The 15,522-nt window shown below is 45.6% G+C and overlaps 1 protein-coding gene across 1 annotated transcript in view; it reads left to right on the forward strand.

Moving 5' to 3' along the window:
• The window catches only part of LOC137536021 (glutathione S-transferase P 1-like), a 158,945-nt gene that overhangs the window by 106,003 nt on the left and 37,420 nt on the right, over window positions 1-15,522 (forward strand). Inside the window, exon 5 of the mRNA XM_068257959.1 lies at window positions 2,897-3,000. Within this exon, the coding sequence (XP_068114060.1) occupies window positions 2,897-3,000 (104 nt within the window). The remainder of the gene's footprint in view (window positions 1-2,896; window positions 3,001-15,522) is intronic.

Raw genomic sequence — 15,522 nt, forward strand, 5'->3', positions numbered from 1 at the left:
AAGGAGATGGAAGGTAATTGGGACAGACACTGCCATACTTAACCTCCCTAGCATTCAATTTCTGCAGGATTTCTGTGCAAAAGGTGGTTCAATTAATTTTCGTGAAATTTTTGCTTGCAACTCACTAAAATCCATCAAGCAAGGGTCTAGTATCCATTTTGAGTATAATAAAAGGTTCAAAACAAAATCATGCCAAAAAATTAAATTAAAATTTCAACTTTTTAATCACAAATAGAAAAATCCTCCTCCATTATGGATGAAGAAATAAATCTACATATGCAGAAATAAATACCATCTCTCTTGTGTGGTACAACAACTAATGGCCAGTTCACACGCACACTTGCACGTCATTTACCCCATTTATGCAAAAGCAGCATTTTGATCTTTATTTTTTTTCACTGTCTGGAAGCAGCAGGATCTTGTTGTTCTGGGGTCCTTTAGCGCCTGTGTCCCCCTGTGGGATGAAAAATGAAGATCGTTGGGAATTGCCTCTGAATGTCGACAAATGCTTTTCTTCACGGTTGCAGAAAAGCATTTGGACGAGACTCTGGGCAGGTGATTGAGACATCCGCCTGAACCAGCCCTAAAGGTCCATACACACGCTGGTGTGAATTCTGAGTGGTGCACCATAATGACTGCCATGGCAGTGACTGACACTTGAGATAATAAGATTCAGAAGACAGAGCTCTCTGCGACTTTGAAAGTCATGGAGCTCAATGGCTCTTTTGCATAGATAACAACTGGAGTTTCTTAACTCTTCCTGTACTGGAAACAATATTAGACTTATGTCTCTGCTTCTAATGTTTTATTTCTTAGCTGTACTACACATACAAATAATTATATCATAATTTTTTTTCACTTCAGTGTCTTTTTAACCACCCTGGCGTTCTGATTAAATCGCCAGGGTGGCTGCGGGAGGGTTTTTTTTAAATTAAAAAAAAACTATTTCATGCAGCCAACTGAAAGTTGGCTGCATGAAAGCCCACTAGAGGGCGTTCCGGAGGCGATCTTCCGATCGCCTCCGGCGCCCAGAATAAACAAGGAAGGCCGCAATGAGCGGCCTTCCTTGTTTTGCTTATATCGTCGCCATAGCGACGAGCGGAGTGACGTCATCGACGTCAGCCAACGTCCTGACGTCAGCCGCCTCCGATCCAGCCCTTAGCGCTGGCCGGAACTTTTTGTTCCGGCTGCGCAGGGCTCAGGCGGCTAGGGGGGCCCTCTTTCGCCGCCGCTCGCGGCGAATCGCCGCTCGCGGCGAATCGCCGCAGAGCGGCGGCGATCAGGCAGCACACGCGGCTGGCAAAGTGCCGGCTGCGTGTGCTGCACTTTATTTGATAAAAATCGGCCCAGCAGGGCCTGAGCGGCAGCCTCCGGCGGTGATGGACGAGCTGAGCTCGTCCATACCGCTCAGGAGGTTAAGTATGTAGCAAATACATCAGATGACTGGCCGGAATTTCCTCACAGTTCCATCTGCTGGTGAGCTGGGGAACTGCACAGCTCCCAGCAAGATGAGAGCCATCTGCTGGTAGACAGCAGACATCCACACCAAAGTTCCCCAGTGCTGCCACCAGCAGGATAACAAAGGCACAGATCCTGACAGGAACATTGCAAAAATAAAGCATCGAATACCTCCAGCAGATCTTACAACCGTAGTTAATGCCTTCATCACATCAAGGCTGGACTACTACAGCGTTCTCTATAAAGGCTTTCCAAACAAAGACCTATACCACCTGCAAATAGTTCAAAATGCCCCTGCAAGGCTGTTAACAAGCCAACCCCGCCATTGCCACATAACACAAACCCTTCGTTCACTCCACTGACTACCGATAAAATGGAGAATTCTGTTTAAGATTGTCTCATTGACAATCAAACCCTTGTACAATGTGGGCCCTGGATACCTGAAAGACTTATTGAGATTGCATCAACCCCTACAATTTTAGATCAAAGGGATTTAAGAACTTGGTCACCCCCAGAGTCCACCTCAGAACCTTTGGAGACAGATTTTTCTGTCATGCTGCCCACTTTGAAACTTCCTGCCACACCCAATCAGGACATCTCCATCCTTGGGAGCATTTCAGCCCAAACTTAAAGGGAACCTTAACTGTGGGCCCAAAAAGAAAATTCACTTACCCGGGGCTTTCCCCAGCCTCCTACATCCGTCCTGTGCCCGCGCCGGTCCTTCGGTGCCCTCCGGTCTCCCTCCACGGCTAAGTTTCGTTTTCGGCCGACTGCCAGCCGTCCACGGGCACACGTCCTCTTCTTCCGCATTCCCCCCTGTAAAGAGCCATAAAGCACGTCCCGCATGACGCGTCTTGCGTCATGCGGACGCGCTTTACGGCTCTTTACGATGGGGAATGCGGAAGAAGAGGGCGCTTTGCCCGAGGACGACTGGCAGTCGGCCGAAAACAAAACTTAGCCGCAGAGGGAGACCGGAGGGCACCGGAGGGCACCGAAGGACCGGCGCGGGCACAGGACGGCTGCAGGAGGCTTGGGAAAGCCCCTGGTAAGTGAATTTTTTTTGAGGCCCACAGTTAAGGTTCCCTTTAAACCACTTGTTTAGTTTGGCATTTGTGAACACCTGACTATTTCCTCTGTAACACAGTCCAGCCAACAATCCTGTATAGATCTGAAACATAGCTATGCGTTTTGAGTCCTTTGGGAGAAAAGAACTTTACAAATGTTATTGTATTGCATTGTACACCTTCATAAATAATCCACCTTTACCTATTCAACCCGTAGATCACTTTACCTAGTGAAGATTTCTGATCTGTAGTGAAAGTACTCATGCTACCAATTGACCAGTTCCAGTGGTAGCCTCTAAAGATCATATGGTTAAAAGGATATCATATATTTTCTAGCAGTATTATTTAATGCATATTTTGTATTAATTTCGTAGGTGTTGCTGGAAGCAATGATAGGGAAATTGCCCTCGTTGACATGGTAAATGATGGAGTGGAGGACTTGAGACAGAAATTTTTCCGTTTTGTCTTCTTTGAATTGGTATGTACGGTATATTATAAAACCAGTTGTTATGTTATAATGAATGTTTTTTGGGTTAAGTATATTCACTATATCCACACTAGTAGGTCTGATCTTTGAATCAAGTATCCTGCCAATAAATGGTTTGATTGGCAAAGATCAAAGGTGATCTTAGCTAGGGAAAGAAACTTGTTATCAAAATTATGCCATTTTCTACCTTAAATTCAGAAGCATTCAGGGTGCATGGCATTTGATTTTCTAGGCTACGTCAATCCTTCAATCTATTTTGTTTTCTTTTATGGTGGTAGACATCCCTAAATAAACAAGATGAATCATCCCCTGCTTCCTCAGCTGTCCAATGATTTCCCTCCATTGTTGTCACAGCTGCCATTACATTTGCGTCAGTATCTCTGAGCAGATCTTAGTTCACCGATGTCTAATAACTGGACTATTACAGACTGCCAAACACCACTCTTTGGCTTTTGGACTCCCTTCTTTGTAAATCACGAGGACAGTATCTGTATGCCACCATTTACTGACCCTAGAAGCAAATAAAAAAAAAATCGTACCAAGGAAGCCTACAGCAGCCCCTGCACTTATTCACCTCCCTGAGATCCAGCGGCACAATTCTCTTTTTGTCATCCGGGTGGCGCTGTAACCCTATAGTAATATTGTACTGGCTGTCGCCATCATGGCAGATGGCCATCTCACCATAGGGATCCAGAGCCTCTGAGGACCGGAAGGAGAATGGCTGCCAGTGTCTGGATCCCAGGCCAGGTGAGTTACAAAGTCTGCTGCAGCTATGCTCTGCATTAACCTCTTGATAGCTACCACAAGTCAGGCTTGCGGTTTCCGCTCTGATCTGTGGTTTTCCGCCCCAGGCCTGACTTGGGGTTACCGCTAAGGAGGTTAAATAGGGAGGGCGGGTGGGATGTTCCCTCTTGCTGCATTATTATTATGGAGGTTACTGAATGTTAACTTCCACTGTTCTCTTCGATGTGGCACCCTAACCAGGGTTCAATTATTGGCTTTTCCTGTTCAATAAGCCAGCACCTATTCAGTAGGAGACCTTGGACAAGACTCCCTAACACTGCAACTGCCTATAAAGCGTCTGCTAGTGGCTGCAGCTCTGGCGCTTTCAGTCTGCCAGGAGAAAAGCACAATATAAATGTTCTGTGTCTTGTCTTACACCATAACCCTCTCTACCAGCAAGTTCATTAGGGGTCAAGGGGTTATATTGATACTGTGTTTAATGGCCCATACTCACGGGCAACTGTTTTGGCCTGTCGCCAGCACGCGTGAGCGTGTGCGCGACAGGCCGGCGACAGCTCGACGCCAGGTCCCTCCGCATACACACGGCGGAGGGACCTGGCAACTGATGCGGCGGAAGCTGTCGCTGTTGCTCCTCCCCCCGCCGGAAGCCCAATCTTTAACCTATCTTGTTGCTGTTGCTAGTCCGCGTACTCACGCGGACTAGTGACAGTTGCGGCGGAGTTGCGGCGGCGACTGTCGCCAGGCGATTGAGCGGTTCAATCGCCTGGCGACTTCACCGACGAGCGACAGTTCGGGGTGCGCACCTGTGCAACGCTGCATACTCACGGGTGACCTGTCGCCGCAACACGCGCGCGCCGCGTGTTGTGGCGACAATTGTAGCCCGTGAGTATGAGCCAAAAGACTCAGCACAACTCCGTGTCATATCAAACATCAATTCATGTCCATATAACTACTTGTGAATCTTTAATATTCCTCTTTAAATAGTTACATGTTTAACCACTTCAGCTTCCTTGCTATGCATATCTACACCCCTGTATACTTCACTTCAGGCTCAGGGGCGTAGATATGCATACTAATCGTTGCATGTCTCCTTGTCGCATTCCTGTCCTTCAGTGGTTGGGGAATAGGTACCAGCTGTCACCTACCCCGATCACTGTGCCTGTGATGAATCAATACTTCCAGGAGCAGGGTAGGCTCTGATTTAAAAAGAAAAAAAAAACATAAACATGGTGTATACACTTGATTCCATGTTCTATTTAGAACACAGAAGTTAGTGTATCACCATCTTGTGACCAAAAAGAAAAACAAAAAAACCCGGCTGTCATGGTACACATTGGCACCAATGACAAAGTTAGTGGGAGATGGAAGGTCCTCAAAAATGATTTTCAGGTACTTGGAGATAAACTTAAAGCAAGGACCTCCAAGGTGGTGTTCTCTGAAATACTGCCAGTGCCACGTGCTACATCTGAGAGACAGAGGGAGCTTAGGGAGTTAAATAAGTGGCTGAGAAATTGGTGTAGGAAGGAAGGGTTTGGGTTCCTGGAGAACTGGGCAGACTTTGCAGTCGGCTACAGGTTCTACAGCAGGGACGGGCTGCACCTTAATGGGGAGGGTGCAGCTGCATTGGGGGAGAAGATGGCTAAACGGTTGGAGGAGATTTTAAACTAGGATCTGGGGGGAGGCGGGAGGATAAAGTCTCAACATATAGACAAGATAAGGTAAAAAGACAGTAGGAGCCTAACATTATGGGGGGTGGAGAGGGGGGTGGGGACAGTGTAAAGATTAAGGAGGTTGGTAAAACTTCAAGTAGCCCATTTCAGGTAAACAAAATTGGTAAATGTGGTGGTAAAAATATAAAGTGCATGATAACCAATGCTCGGAGCCTTGCAAATAAAATAGATGAACTAGAGTTCATTCTGAATGACAAAGGCTATGACATTGTGGGAATAACCGAGACATGGATGGATGAAAGTCATGACTGGATAGCCAATTTAAAAGGATACAATGTGTTCAGGAGGGATAGAACAGGGAAAAAAGGTGGAGGGGTTTGTCTCTTTGTTAAGAATTCTTTTACAGCTGTCCTCAACGATGAGATGGAGGAAGATTGCGAAGATGTGGAGTCCGTTTGGGTAAATATTCATGGTGGAAATAAAAGTTGCCAATTGCTTATTGGGGTATGCTACAGACCACCTCATATTAATGAAGCTGCAGAACTGCAATTACTACAGCAAATTGAAAAAGCGGCAAGTAAAAATGAGGTCATAGTTATGGGCGACTTTAACTTTCCAGACATTGACTGGGGTATTGAGGCTACCCATTCTGGTAAAAGCAGCAGATTTCTGGCAGCACTACAGGACAATTACTTGACTCAAATGGTAACGGAACCAACTAGGGGGAATGCGTTACTGGATCTGATCATTTCGAATAGACCAGATAATGTATCAAATGTGCAGGTTCAAGAACATTTGGGAAATAGTGATCACAACATGATAACGTTTGATCTGGTGACTGATAGGCCACGGGGCAGCGGGACCACTAAAACTATGAATTTTAGAAAAGCAAAGTTCAATCAAATTAGGCAGGCACTAAGTTTGGTGAACTGGGATAATGTACTACAAGGGGAGGACACGGAAGGGAAATGGCAAGCTTTTAAACGTATTCTCAATCAATATTGTAGTATGTATATCCCATATGGAAACAAAATGTCTAGGAATAAAAAAAGGCCTCTATGGATGAATAGAAAGGTTAGAGATAAAATGAAGAGGAAAAAGAATGCCTATAAGGTCCTAAAACAGGAGGGGTCCGAGGCTGCACTCAGCAATTACAAGGAGTGCAATAAAAATTGTAAAAAAGAAATTAGGCTAGCAAAGATCGAAGCTGAAAATCAAATCGCTAGGGATATCAAATCTAACCCAAAAAAGTTTTACAAGTACATCAACTCTAAAAAAAGAAAGGTTGACTGTATAGGACTCCTAAAGGATGAAGGTGGAAACTCAATGGTGGATGACCAAGGTAAGGCAGAGTTATTAAATGCTTTCTTTGCTTCTGTCTTTACAAAGGAAACAGCACTGTTGCAAATTACAGAGGCGGAAGAGTCTCAATCTTCTAACTGTAATATTAAATACTTAACGCAGGAAGAAGTAAAGGCAAGACTAAATAAATTAAAAATAGACAAGGCACCTGGCCCGGATGGCATGCATCCTCGGGTCCTAAGGGAATTAAGTTCAGTTATAGATAAACCCCTTTATCTTATCTTTTGTGACTCTCTTGCAACTGGCAGAGTCCCAGTGGATTGGCGTACAGCCCACGTTTTCCCATTATTTAAGAAGGGCAAAAAATCAGATCCAGGAAATTATAGACCTGTAAGCTTAACATCAGTTGTATGCAAACTATTTGAGGGGTTACTAAGAGATACTATACATGACTTCATAGTAGAAAATAATCTTATTTCTCAGCATCAACATGGGTTTACTAAAGACAGGTCCTGTTTGACTAACATGCTCAGCTTTTATGAGGTAGTGAATGCTAATATGGATATTGGGAATGCTGTAGATGTGATATACTTAGACTTTGCTAAGGCCTTCGACACTGTTCCCCACAAAAGTCTGGTGCAAAAGATGAGGATGCAAGGACTGGGGAAGAGTCTGTGTGCTTGGATAGGGAACTGGCTAATGGACAGAAAACAAAGAGTTGTGGTCAATGGATCATACTCAAAATGGGAGACTGTTAGCAGTGGGGTCCCACAGGGGTCTGTACTGGGTCCAGTGCTCTTCAATTTATTTATTAATGACCTAGTGGATACAGTAGTGAGCAATGTTGCTATTTTTGCAGATGATACAAAATTGTGCAGAATCATCAACTCTAAGGAAGATAGTGTTATATTGCAACAGGATCTGGATAGGATGGCTATATGGGCACATACATGGCAGATGAAATTCAATGTTGACAAATGTAAAGTCATGCATTTTGGTCGTACCAATGGTCTAACACCATACAAAATAAATGGGATACAGTTGGGGACATCAAACTTGGAGAAGGACTTAGGAGTACTCATCGACAACAAGTTAAATAATCGTACTCAATGCCAAGCCGCTGCAGCTAAAGCTAACAAAATTTTGGGATGCATTAAAAGGGAAATAAAAACTCGAGATGCTAGCATAATATTGCCCCTGTTTAACTCTCTAGTAAGGCCACATCTGGAATATGGAATTCAGTTCTGGGCACCACATTACAAAAAAGATATTGCAGTTCTAGAGCAGGTGCAGAGACGAGCAACAAAATTGATACGTGGGATGGAAGGTCTCACTTACCAAGAAAGGTTAGATAAACTGGGTTTATTTAGTCTAGAGAAAAGACGCCTTAGAGGAGATCTAATTAACATGTATAAATACATCAGAGGGCAATATAATAGCTTGGCGGATGAGCTTTTTGTCCCTAGGCCTTCTCAAAGGACTAGAGGACATGATCTGCGCATGGAGGAAAAACGTTTTAGCCATTTATTTAGGAAAGGGTTCTTTACAGTAAGAGTGATTAAGATGTGGAATGCATTGCCACAGGAAGTCGTTATGGCAAACTCTATACCTGCATTTAAAGGGGGCTTAGATGCTTTCCTTGCGTTGAATGACATCCATGGCTACAATTACTAGGTAATGCCAATGATGTTGATCCAGGGATTTTATCTGATTGCCATCTGGAGTCGGGAAGGAATTTTTACCTTGTAAGGGTTTTTTCGCCTTCCTCTGGATCAACAGGGATATGTGAGGGAGCAGGCTGGTGTTGTACTTTGTACTGGTTGAACTCGATGGACGTATGTCTTTTTTCAACCAAAGTAACTATGTAACTATGTAAATACACTTTCACATAGAAAAATACCACCCATATCCCATAGTCACCAAAATAAAATACTTGTTAAAAAAACTACATAAAAAGCTACCTTAGGGACTTTTTAATATGTATGTCATGAGGGTATATTAATGTTGCTTTTGTAAGTAAAGGCTTGTAACTATCAATATAATATTAAAAAAAAAAAAAAAAAAAAAAAAAAACACTGAATGAAAAAAAGACACCTTTATTTCCAAATAAAATATTATCACCATACATTGTACTATTGTACTAGAGACACAATTTAAATGTGTTTGTTTCTTTATCAATAGCACTTTTTATTTTTAAGCTACAATGGCTGAAAGCTGAGAAATAGTGAATTTTTTCATTTTTTTTCTTCTTCCCTGCAAAATGCATATAAAATAAAATAATTCTTAGCAAAAAGTACTGCCCAAAGAAAGCCTAGTCTGTCCCACAAAAAATAATATATATATCATTTCAGTGTAATAAGTTGTGGTAAAGTTATTGGTGAATAAATGGGAGGAGCGTGATGTAAAAATTGTTCTTGTTTTCAAGGGGAAAAAAAACTGTGGTACTAAAGTTGTTAAAGTACACATGACATGTTCCCTTAATTTTTCTAATTCCAGGCTTGCTTTGCCACTACTTTACTTTTTTATTTCATCAGCCTTTACAGGTGCTCCAGTTGACATTCTTATTTGAAATAAAAGCTCTTGCCATGCTACAAACTTAGATTTGAATGGCAAAACAGACTCTGCATAAAGTTTGTATGTTTCATCATGTTTTCATGGGTCTTCTCGGTGAATTTACTCCCCTTCCCCCAAACCAAGATTTCTGGACTATCCATAAATACATTGACCATATACTGTAAAAGGGACTGTAAAGTACAGCAAAAAAATGTGTTAGTACTATATACCGTAAAAATAACTATACTGGGGGAAAAAAAAACATGTTTCATACGAAGTATTCGATTTCTATCCGTTTGATATATGGAGTCAGGAAGGAATGTTTTCCTAGTAAGGTTTTTTTGTCTTCTGCTGGATCAACTGAGATATGCGAGGGTGCAGGACAATGTTTTATCAGAATACGCACACACACGCACACACACGCACACACACGCACACACGCATTATGCACTGTATTGGTGCATCAGCGGTAATCAGGTCACATTATTGAAGACACAGAGCAACAATTTACATATTTGGAAAAATGCATGTGATGAGCTAGCTTCAGGCCACTACAAATCGTAAATCGCTATTGCAATCACTAGCGTTCTTAATAAGCATTTTGTAAGCTATTTCTTTAGTGTATTCTGGCAATCTTGGTGGCGGTTTTAAAAAGTGTAAGCTTTTAGCTAGCGATTGTGTAATGATTTGCGATTAGCGATTTTAATTCTTATTGGTCCTTTCAATGTATCATAATTTTTTTTACAGTTTACATTAATTTGAAATTGCACTCAATCGCTATGAGTAGCGATTCATGAGCGATTATGCCAGCATTTATATACTTTACATTGCAGAAACAAACGCTAAAACCATCAAAATGCTGCATGTCCTGCGATAGCGATTTTTCTCATCGCAATTGCTCCAGTGGAATTTGGCCCATCCATTAACATTAACTGAGCATTTAGGGAAATCGCTAGCATTTTGAATCGTTCCCTAAACGCTCAAGTGGGTTCCAGGACTAAAGCACGCCTATTGAGAATGAGCCCTAAAAGAATCATACAAGGAAGACAGACAACTGCCACTTTGTATTCCATAGACTATTCTTTGTTTACGCTGCAATATTAAAAGAGATTTAGGCTGGGTACACATTGTATCGGATGCTCAAGATGTGCTGCGGTCCATTGCGATGTCCAAGCACAGTTAACATACTCACCGTTTTGCATCTGGTCCGCTTGCATTGCTACCTGTCCAGTTCATCTTCTGGCATCACATTCATTTCCACCACTATGCTCCACAGTAGTGTTGGGCGAACATCTAGATGTTCGAGTTCGGGCCGAACAGGCCGAACATGGCCGCGATGTTCGGGTGTTCGACCCGAACTCCGAACATAATGGAAGTCAATGGGGACCCGAACTTTTGTGCTTTGTAAAGCCTCCTTACATGCTACATACCCCAAATTTACAGGGTATGTGCACCTTGGGAGTGGGTACAAGAGGAAAAAAAAATTAGCAAAAAGAGCTTATAGTTTTTGAGAAAATCGATTTTAAAGTTTCAAAGGGAAAACTGTCTTTTAAATGCGGGAAATGTCTGTTTTCTTTGCACAGGTAACATGCGTTTTGTCGGCATGCAGTCATAAATGTAATACATATAAGAGGTTCCAGGAAAAGGGACCGGTAATGCTAACCCAGCAGCAGCACACGTGATGGAACAGGAGGAGGGTGGCGCAGGAGGAGAAGGCCACGCTTTGAGACACAACAACCCAGGCCTTGCATGAGGACAAGAAGCGTGCGGATAGCATGCTTTGTACCACCATGCAGTCATAAATGTAATAAAGATAAGAGGTTCGATAAACAGGGACCGGCAACGCTAACCCAGCAGCAGCAGCAGCAGCACACGTTATGGAACAGGAGGAGGCGCAGGAGGAGAAGGCCACGCTTTGTGAGACACAACAACCCAGGCCTTGCATGAGGACAAAAAGCGTGCGGATAGCATGCTTTGTACCGCCATGCAGTCATAAATGTAATAAAGATAAGAGGTTCCATAAACAGGGACCGGCAACGCTAACCCAGCAGCAGCAGCAGCATCAGCACACGTGATGGAACAGGAGGAGGCGCAGGAGGAGAAGGCCACGCTTTGTGAGACACAACAACCCAAGCCTTGCATGAGGACAAAAAGCGTGCGGATAGCATGCTTTGTACCGCCATGCAGTCATAAATGTAATAAAGATAAGAGGTTCCATAAACAGGGACCGGCAACGCTAACCCAGCAGCAGCAGCAGCACACGTGATGGAACAGGAGGAGGCGCAGGAGGAGAAGGCCACGCTTTGTGAGACACAACAACCCAGGCCTTGCATGAGGACAAAAAGCGTGCGGATATAGCAGCAATGCTTTTTGCCGCCATGCAGTCATAAATGTAATACAGATGAGAGGTTCAATAAACAGGGACCGGAAACGCTAAACCATCCCAGATGTTCATCGGTCATGTTACTTGGTTGGGGTCCTGGAGTGTTGCGTAGTCGTTTCCAATCCAGGATTGATTCATTTTAATTTGAGTCAGACGGTCTGCATTTTCTGTGGAGAGGCGGATACGCCGATCTGTGACGATGCCTCCGGCAGCACTGAAACAGCGTTCCGACATAACGCTGGCTGCCGGGCAAGCCAGCACCTCTATTGCGTACATTGCCAGTTCGTGCCAGGTGTCTAGCTTCATGCCCGGTTTCAGGTCCAACGGTGCCAGCCACAAATCCGTCTGTTCCTTTATTCCCCTCCAAATTTCCTCCCCTGTGTGCTGCTTATCCCCAAGGCAGATCAGCTTCAGCAACGCTTGCTGACGCATGCCAACAGCTGTGCTGCACTGCTTCCACGATCCTACTGCTGCTGGTGCTGGGTTTGCATTTCCGGATGAGGTACAGCTTTGAGATGCGTTGGAGGAGAAGGAGTCAGAGAGGTAGGTGCTGCTGTTGTTATCCAGTGGGAGGGACGGCGGTGCAGCTGTTTGCGGCGTGGGCAACACCCGCGCCGTAGCAGGTAATGAATCGCTGCCAGGCTCCACAAGGTTCACCCAGTGCGCGGTAAGGGAGATGTATCGACCCTGGCCGAACGCACTCGTCCAGGTGTCAGTGGTGAGGTGAACCTTGCAGGCAACGGCATTCTTCAAGCTACGGGTTATTTAGCTGACCACGTGCTCATGCAACTCAGGCACTGCAGAGCGCGCAAAGTGGTAGCGGCTGGGAACCACGTAACGTGGGATGGCCACTGACATCATGCCCTTGAAGCTGTTTGTCTCCACCACTCGATATGGCAGCATTTCGCAGGCCAGAAGCTTGGCTATGCTGGCTGGCTGTTACTGCCACGGCCCGGGGGTCATTTGCTGGCAATTTCCTCTTGCGCTCAAACATCTCAGAGACAGACAACTCAACCGTAGGGCTGCACACCGAAGGGCTGTTGGTTGTTGTGTTTGATGAACACTGGGAGACCTCAAGAGCACTAGTCCGGAAAGTGACAGTGTCAGCATCGTCTGATGTTTGTGAATGTTGTGAACCACGCAATGGCTGGGCTACTGCTGCTGCTGAGGAGGGTCTGGTGGTGAGTCTGGTGAACCCAAGGGAGGCAGTGTTGCTGGTGGTACCCTGTCCTGCCGCGTTTGCCCACAGAGTGGGATGTTTGGATAGAATGTGGCGGCTCATGCTGGTGGTGGAGAGGTTGTTAATACTTTTCCCCCTGCTCAGGCGGGTCTTGCACACCTTGCAAATCGCCATGGTAACATCCTCAGTGCAGTCTTCAAAGAAAGCCCAGACTTTAACTGGCTGAGGACTCGGACCTCGTGCGTGATGTGCTGGTGCTGCTTAACCCACTGCTGGACGCTTGAGAGGTCATCCAAGTAATTATCTGGTCCTGTTCTTTTGGATCTGTGAGGGTTGTTGTCCTGGACAACATGGGCGGTATTGAGTGGGTTTTCTTGGGTGCTCCCCTGTGGCCTGTACGTGAACCGTCAGGGGAAACACCTCTTCCCTTGCCCCTCCCTCTTTCACCGGATTTCTTCCTCATTTCACTTATCCTTAAAGTACACGCTGACTGGCAGCAGTACAGTGGCAGTACAGAAATGCTATACAGTGGTGGGTGAGCGGTGTACCACTATTGTCAGCAGCGACACAGAGCACAATGCTATACAGTGGCGGGTGAGCGGTGTACTACTGTTCCCAGCAGACACAGAGTGGAAGTAAACACAATGCTATATAGTGTGGCTGAGCCGTGTACACAGAGTGGCATTAAACACAATGCTATATAGTCTGCTATATAGTCACCCCGAACAGGGTGATGTTCTGCAGAACCCGAACAGTGGCAAACACTGTTCGCCCAACACTACTGGGAGGGAACGCAGATTTTAGTACCTAAACACACGATACAACATGTTTTCCGGGGTCGGACTCTGAGGCACATACAGATGGTCCCGATCATCATCCTCATCATACAACTCTTCTCCTGAGTCTGACCCACCCACCACCTCTGCCACCCCAACATCCCCAGACACAGACCCCTCATCGTCCTCAACATTAACTTGGGATGCTGGCCTGAGCCAGACCTCCTCCTCCACATCAGGCCCCATCATCTCCTCAATGGCAGCCCTCATTGATCGCTCTGGCGACGGACCGATGGACACAACGTTCTCCTCCGGGGAGGGCTGCTGCTGACCACTGGCTGCTGGGGTGGATGTTATAGCTTGCGTGGGGCGTTGGCTGTTGCTGTTGTTGGGAGTGCTGCTCACAGCGGAGGTCTCTGGGGAACTCATGTTGAGCTCATATAGTGGTTGACGGTGAGTGGAGTATTACTGATCCCAGCAATATACACACTGACTGGCAGAGTACGCAATGCTATATAGTGTGGCTGAGCGGTGTACACAGAGTGGCAGTAAACACAATGCTATATAGTCTGGCTGAGCGAGCGGTGTACTACTGTTCCCAGCAGAATCAGAGTGGCAGTAAACAGTAAACAGAATCAGAATCAGAGTCTGGCTGAGCAGTGTACACAGAGTGTCAGTAAACAATGCTATATAGTCTGGCTGAGCGGTGTACACAGAGTGGCAGTAAACAATGGTATATAGTCTGGCTGAGCGGTGTACACAGAGTGTCAGTAATCAATGGTATATAGTCTGGCTGAGCGGTGTACACAGAGTGGCAGTAAACACAATGCTATATATAGCGTGGCTGAGCGAGGTGCACAGTGGCAGTACACACAATGCTATATAGTCAGGCTAAGCCGTGTACACAGAGTGTCAGAAAACACAATGCTATATATAGCGTGGCTGAGCGAGGTGCACAGTGGCAGTACACACAATGCTATATAGTCAGGCTAAGCCGTGTACACAGAGTGTCAGAAAACACAATGCTATATATAGCGTGGCTGAGCGAGGTACACAGTGGCAGTACACACAATGCTATATAGTCTGGCTGAGCCGTGTACACAGAGTGGCAGTAAACACAATGCTATATATAGCATGGCTGAGCGAGGTACACAGTGGCAGTACACACAATGCTATATAGTCTGGCTAAGCCGTGTACACAGAGTGTCAGAAAACACAATGCTATATATAGCGTGGCTGAGCGAGGTACACAGTGGCAGTACACACAATGCTATATAGTCTGGCTGAGCCGTGTACACAGAGTGGCAGTAAACACAATGCTATATATAGCGTGGCTGAGCGAGGTGCACAGTGGCAGTACACACAATGCTATATAGTCAGGCTAAGCCGTGTACACAGAGTGTCAGAAAACACAATGCTATATATAGCGTGGCTGAGCGAGGTACACAGTGGCAGTAAACAATGCTATATATATAGTGTGGCTGAGCGAGCGGTGTACTACTATTCCCAGCAGCGACACACAATGACTGGGGGGGACCCTGGCTAGCGTGGCTGGAGAGCGAACTACCCTGCCTGCCTACCCAAAGCTAAACCCACAGACAAATGGCGGAGATATGACGTGGTTCGGGTATTTATTTACCCGAACCACGTGACCGTTCGGCCAATCAGAGCGCGTTCGGGCCCGAACCACGTGACCCGTTCGGCCAATCACAGCGCTAGCCGAACGTTCGGGGAACGTTCGGCCATGCGCTCTTAGTTCGGCCATGTGGCCGAACGGTTTGGCCGAGCACCGTCAGGTGTTCGGCCGAACTCGAACATCACCCGAACAGGGTGATGTTCTGCAGAACCCGAACAGTGGCGAACACTGTTCGCCCAACACTACTCCACAGCTCAGGTCCACTGCAG

This window comes from Hyperolius riggenbachi, chromosome 10 (genome assembly GCF_040937935.1).
Source record: "Hyperolius riggenbachi isolate aHypRig1 chromosome 10, aHypRig1.pri, whole genome shotgun sequence".
Taxonomy (NCBI): Eukaryota; Metazoa; Chordata; class Amphibia; order Anura; family Hyperoliidae; genus Hyperolius; species Hyperolius riggenbachi.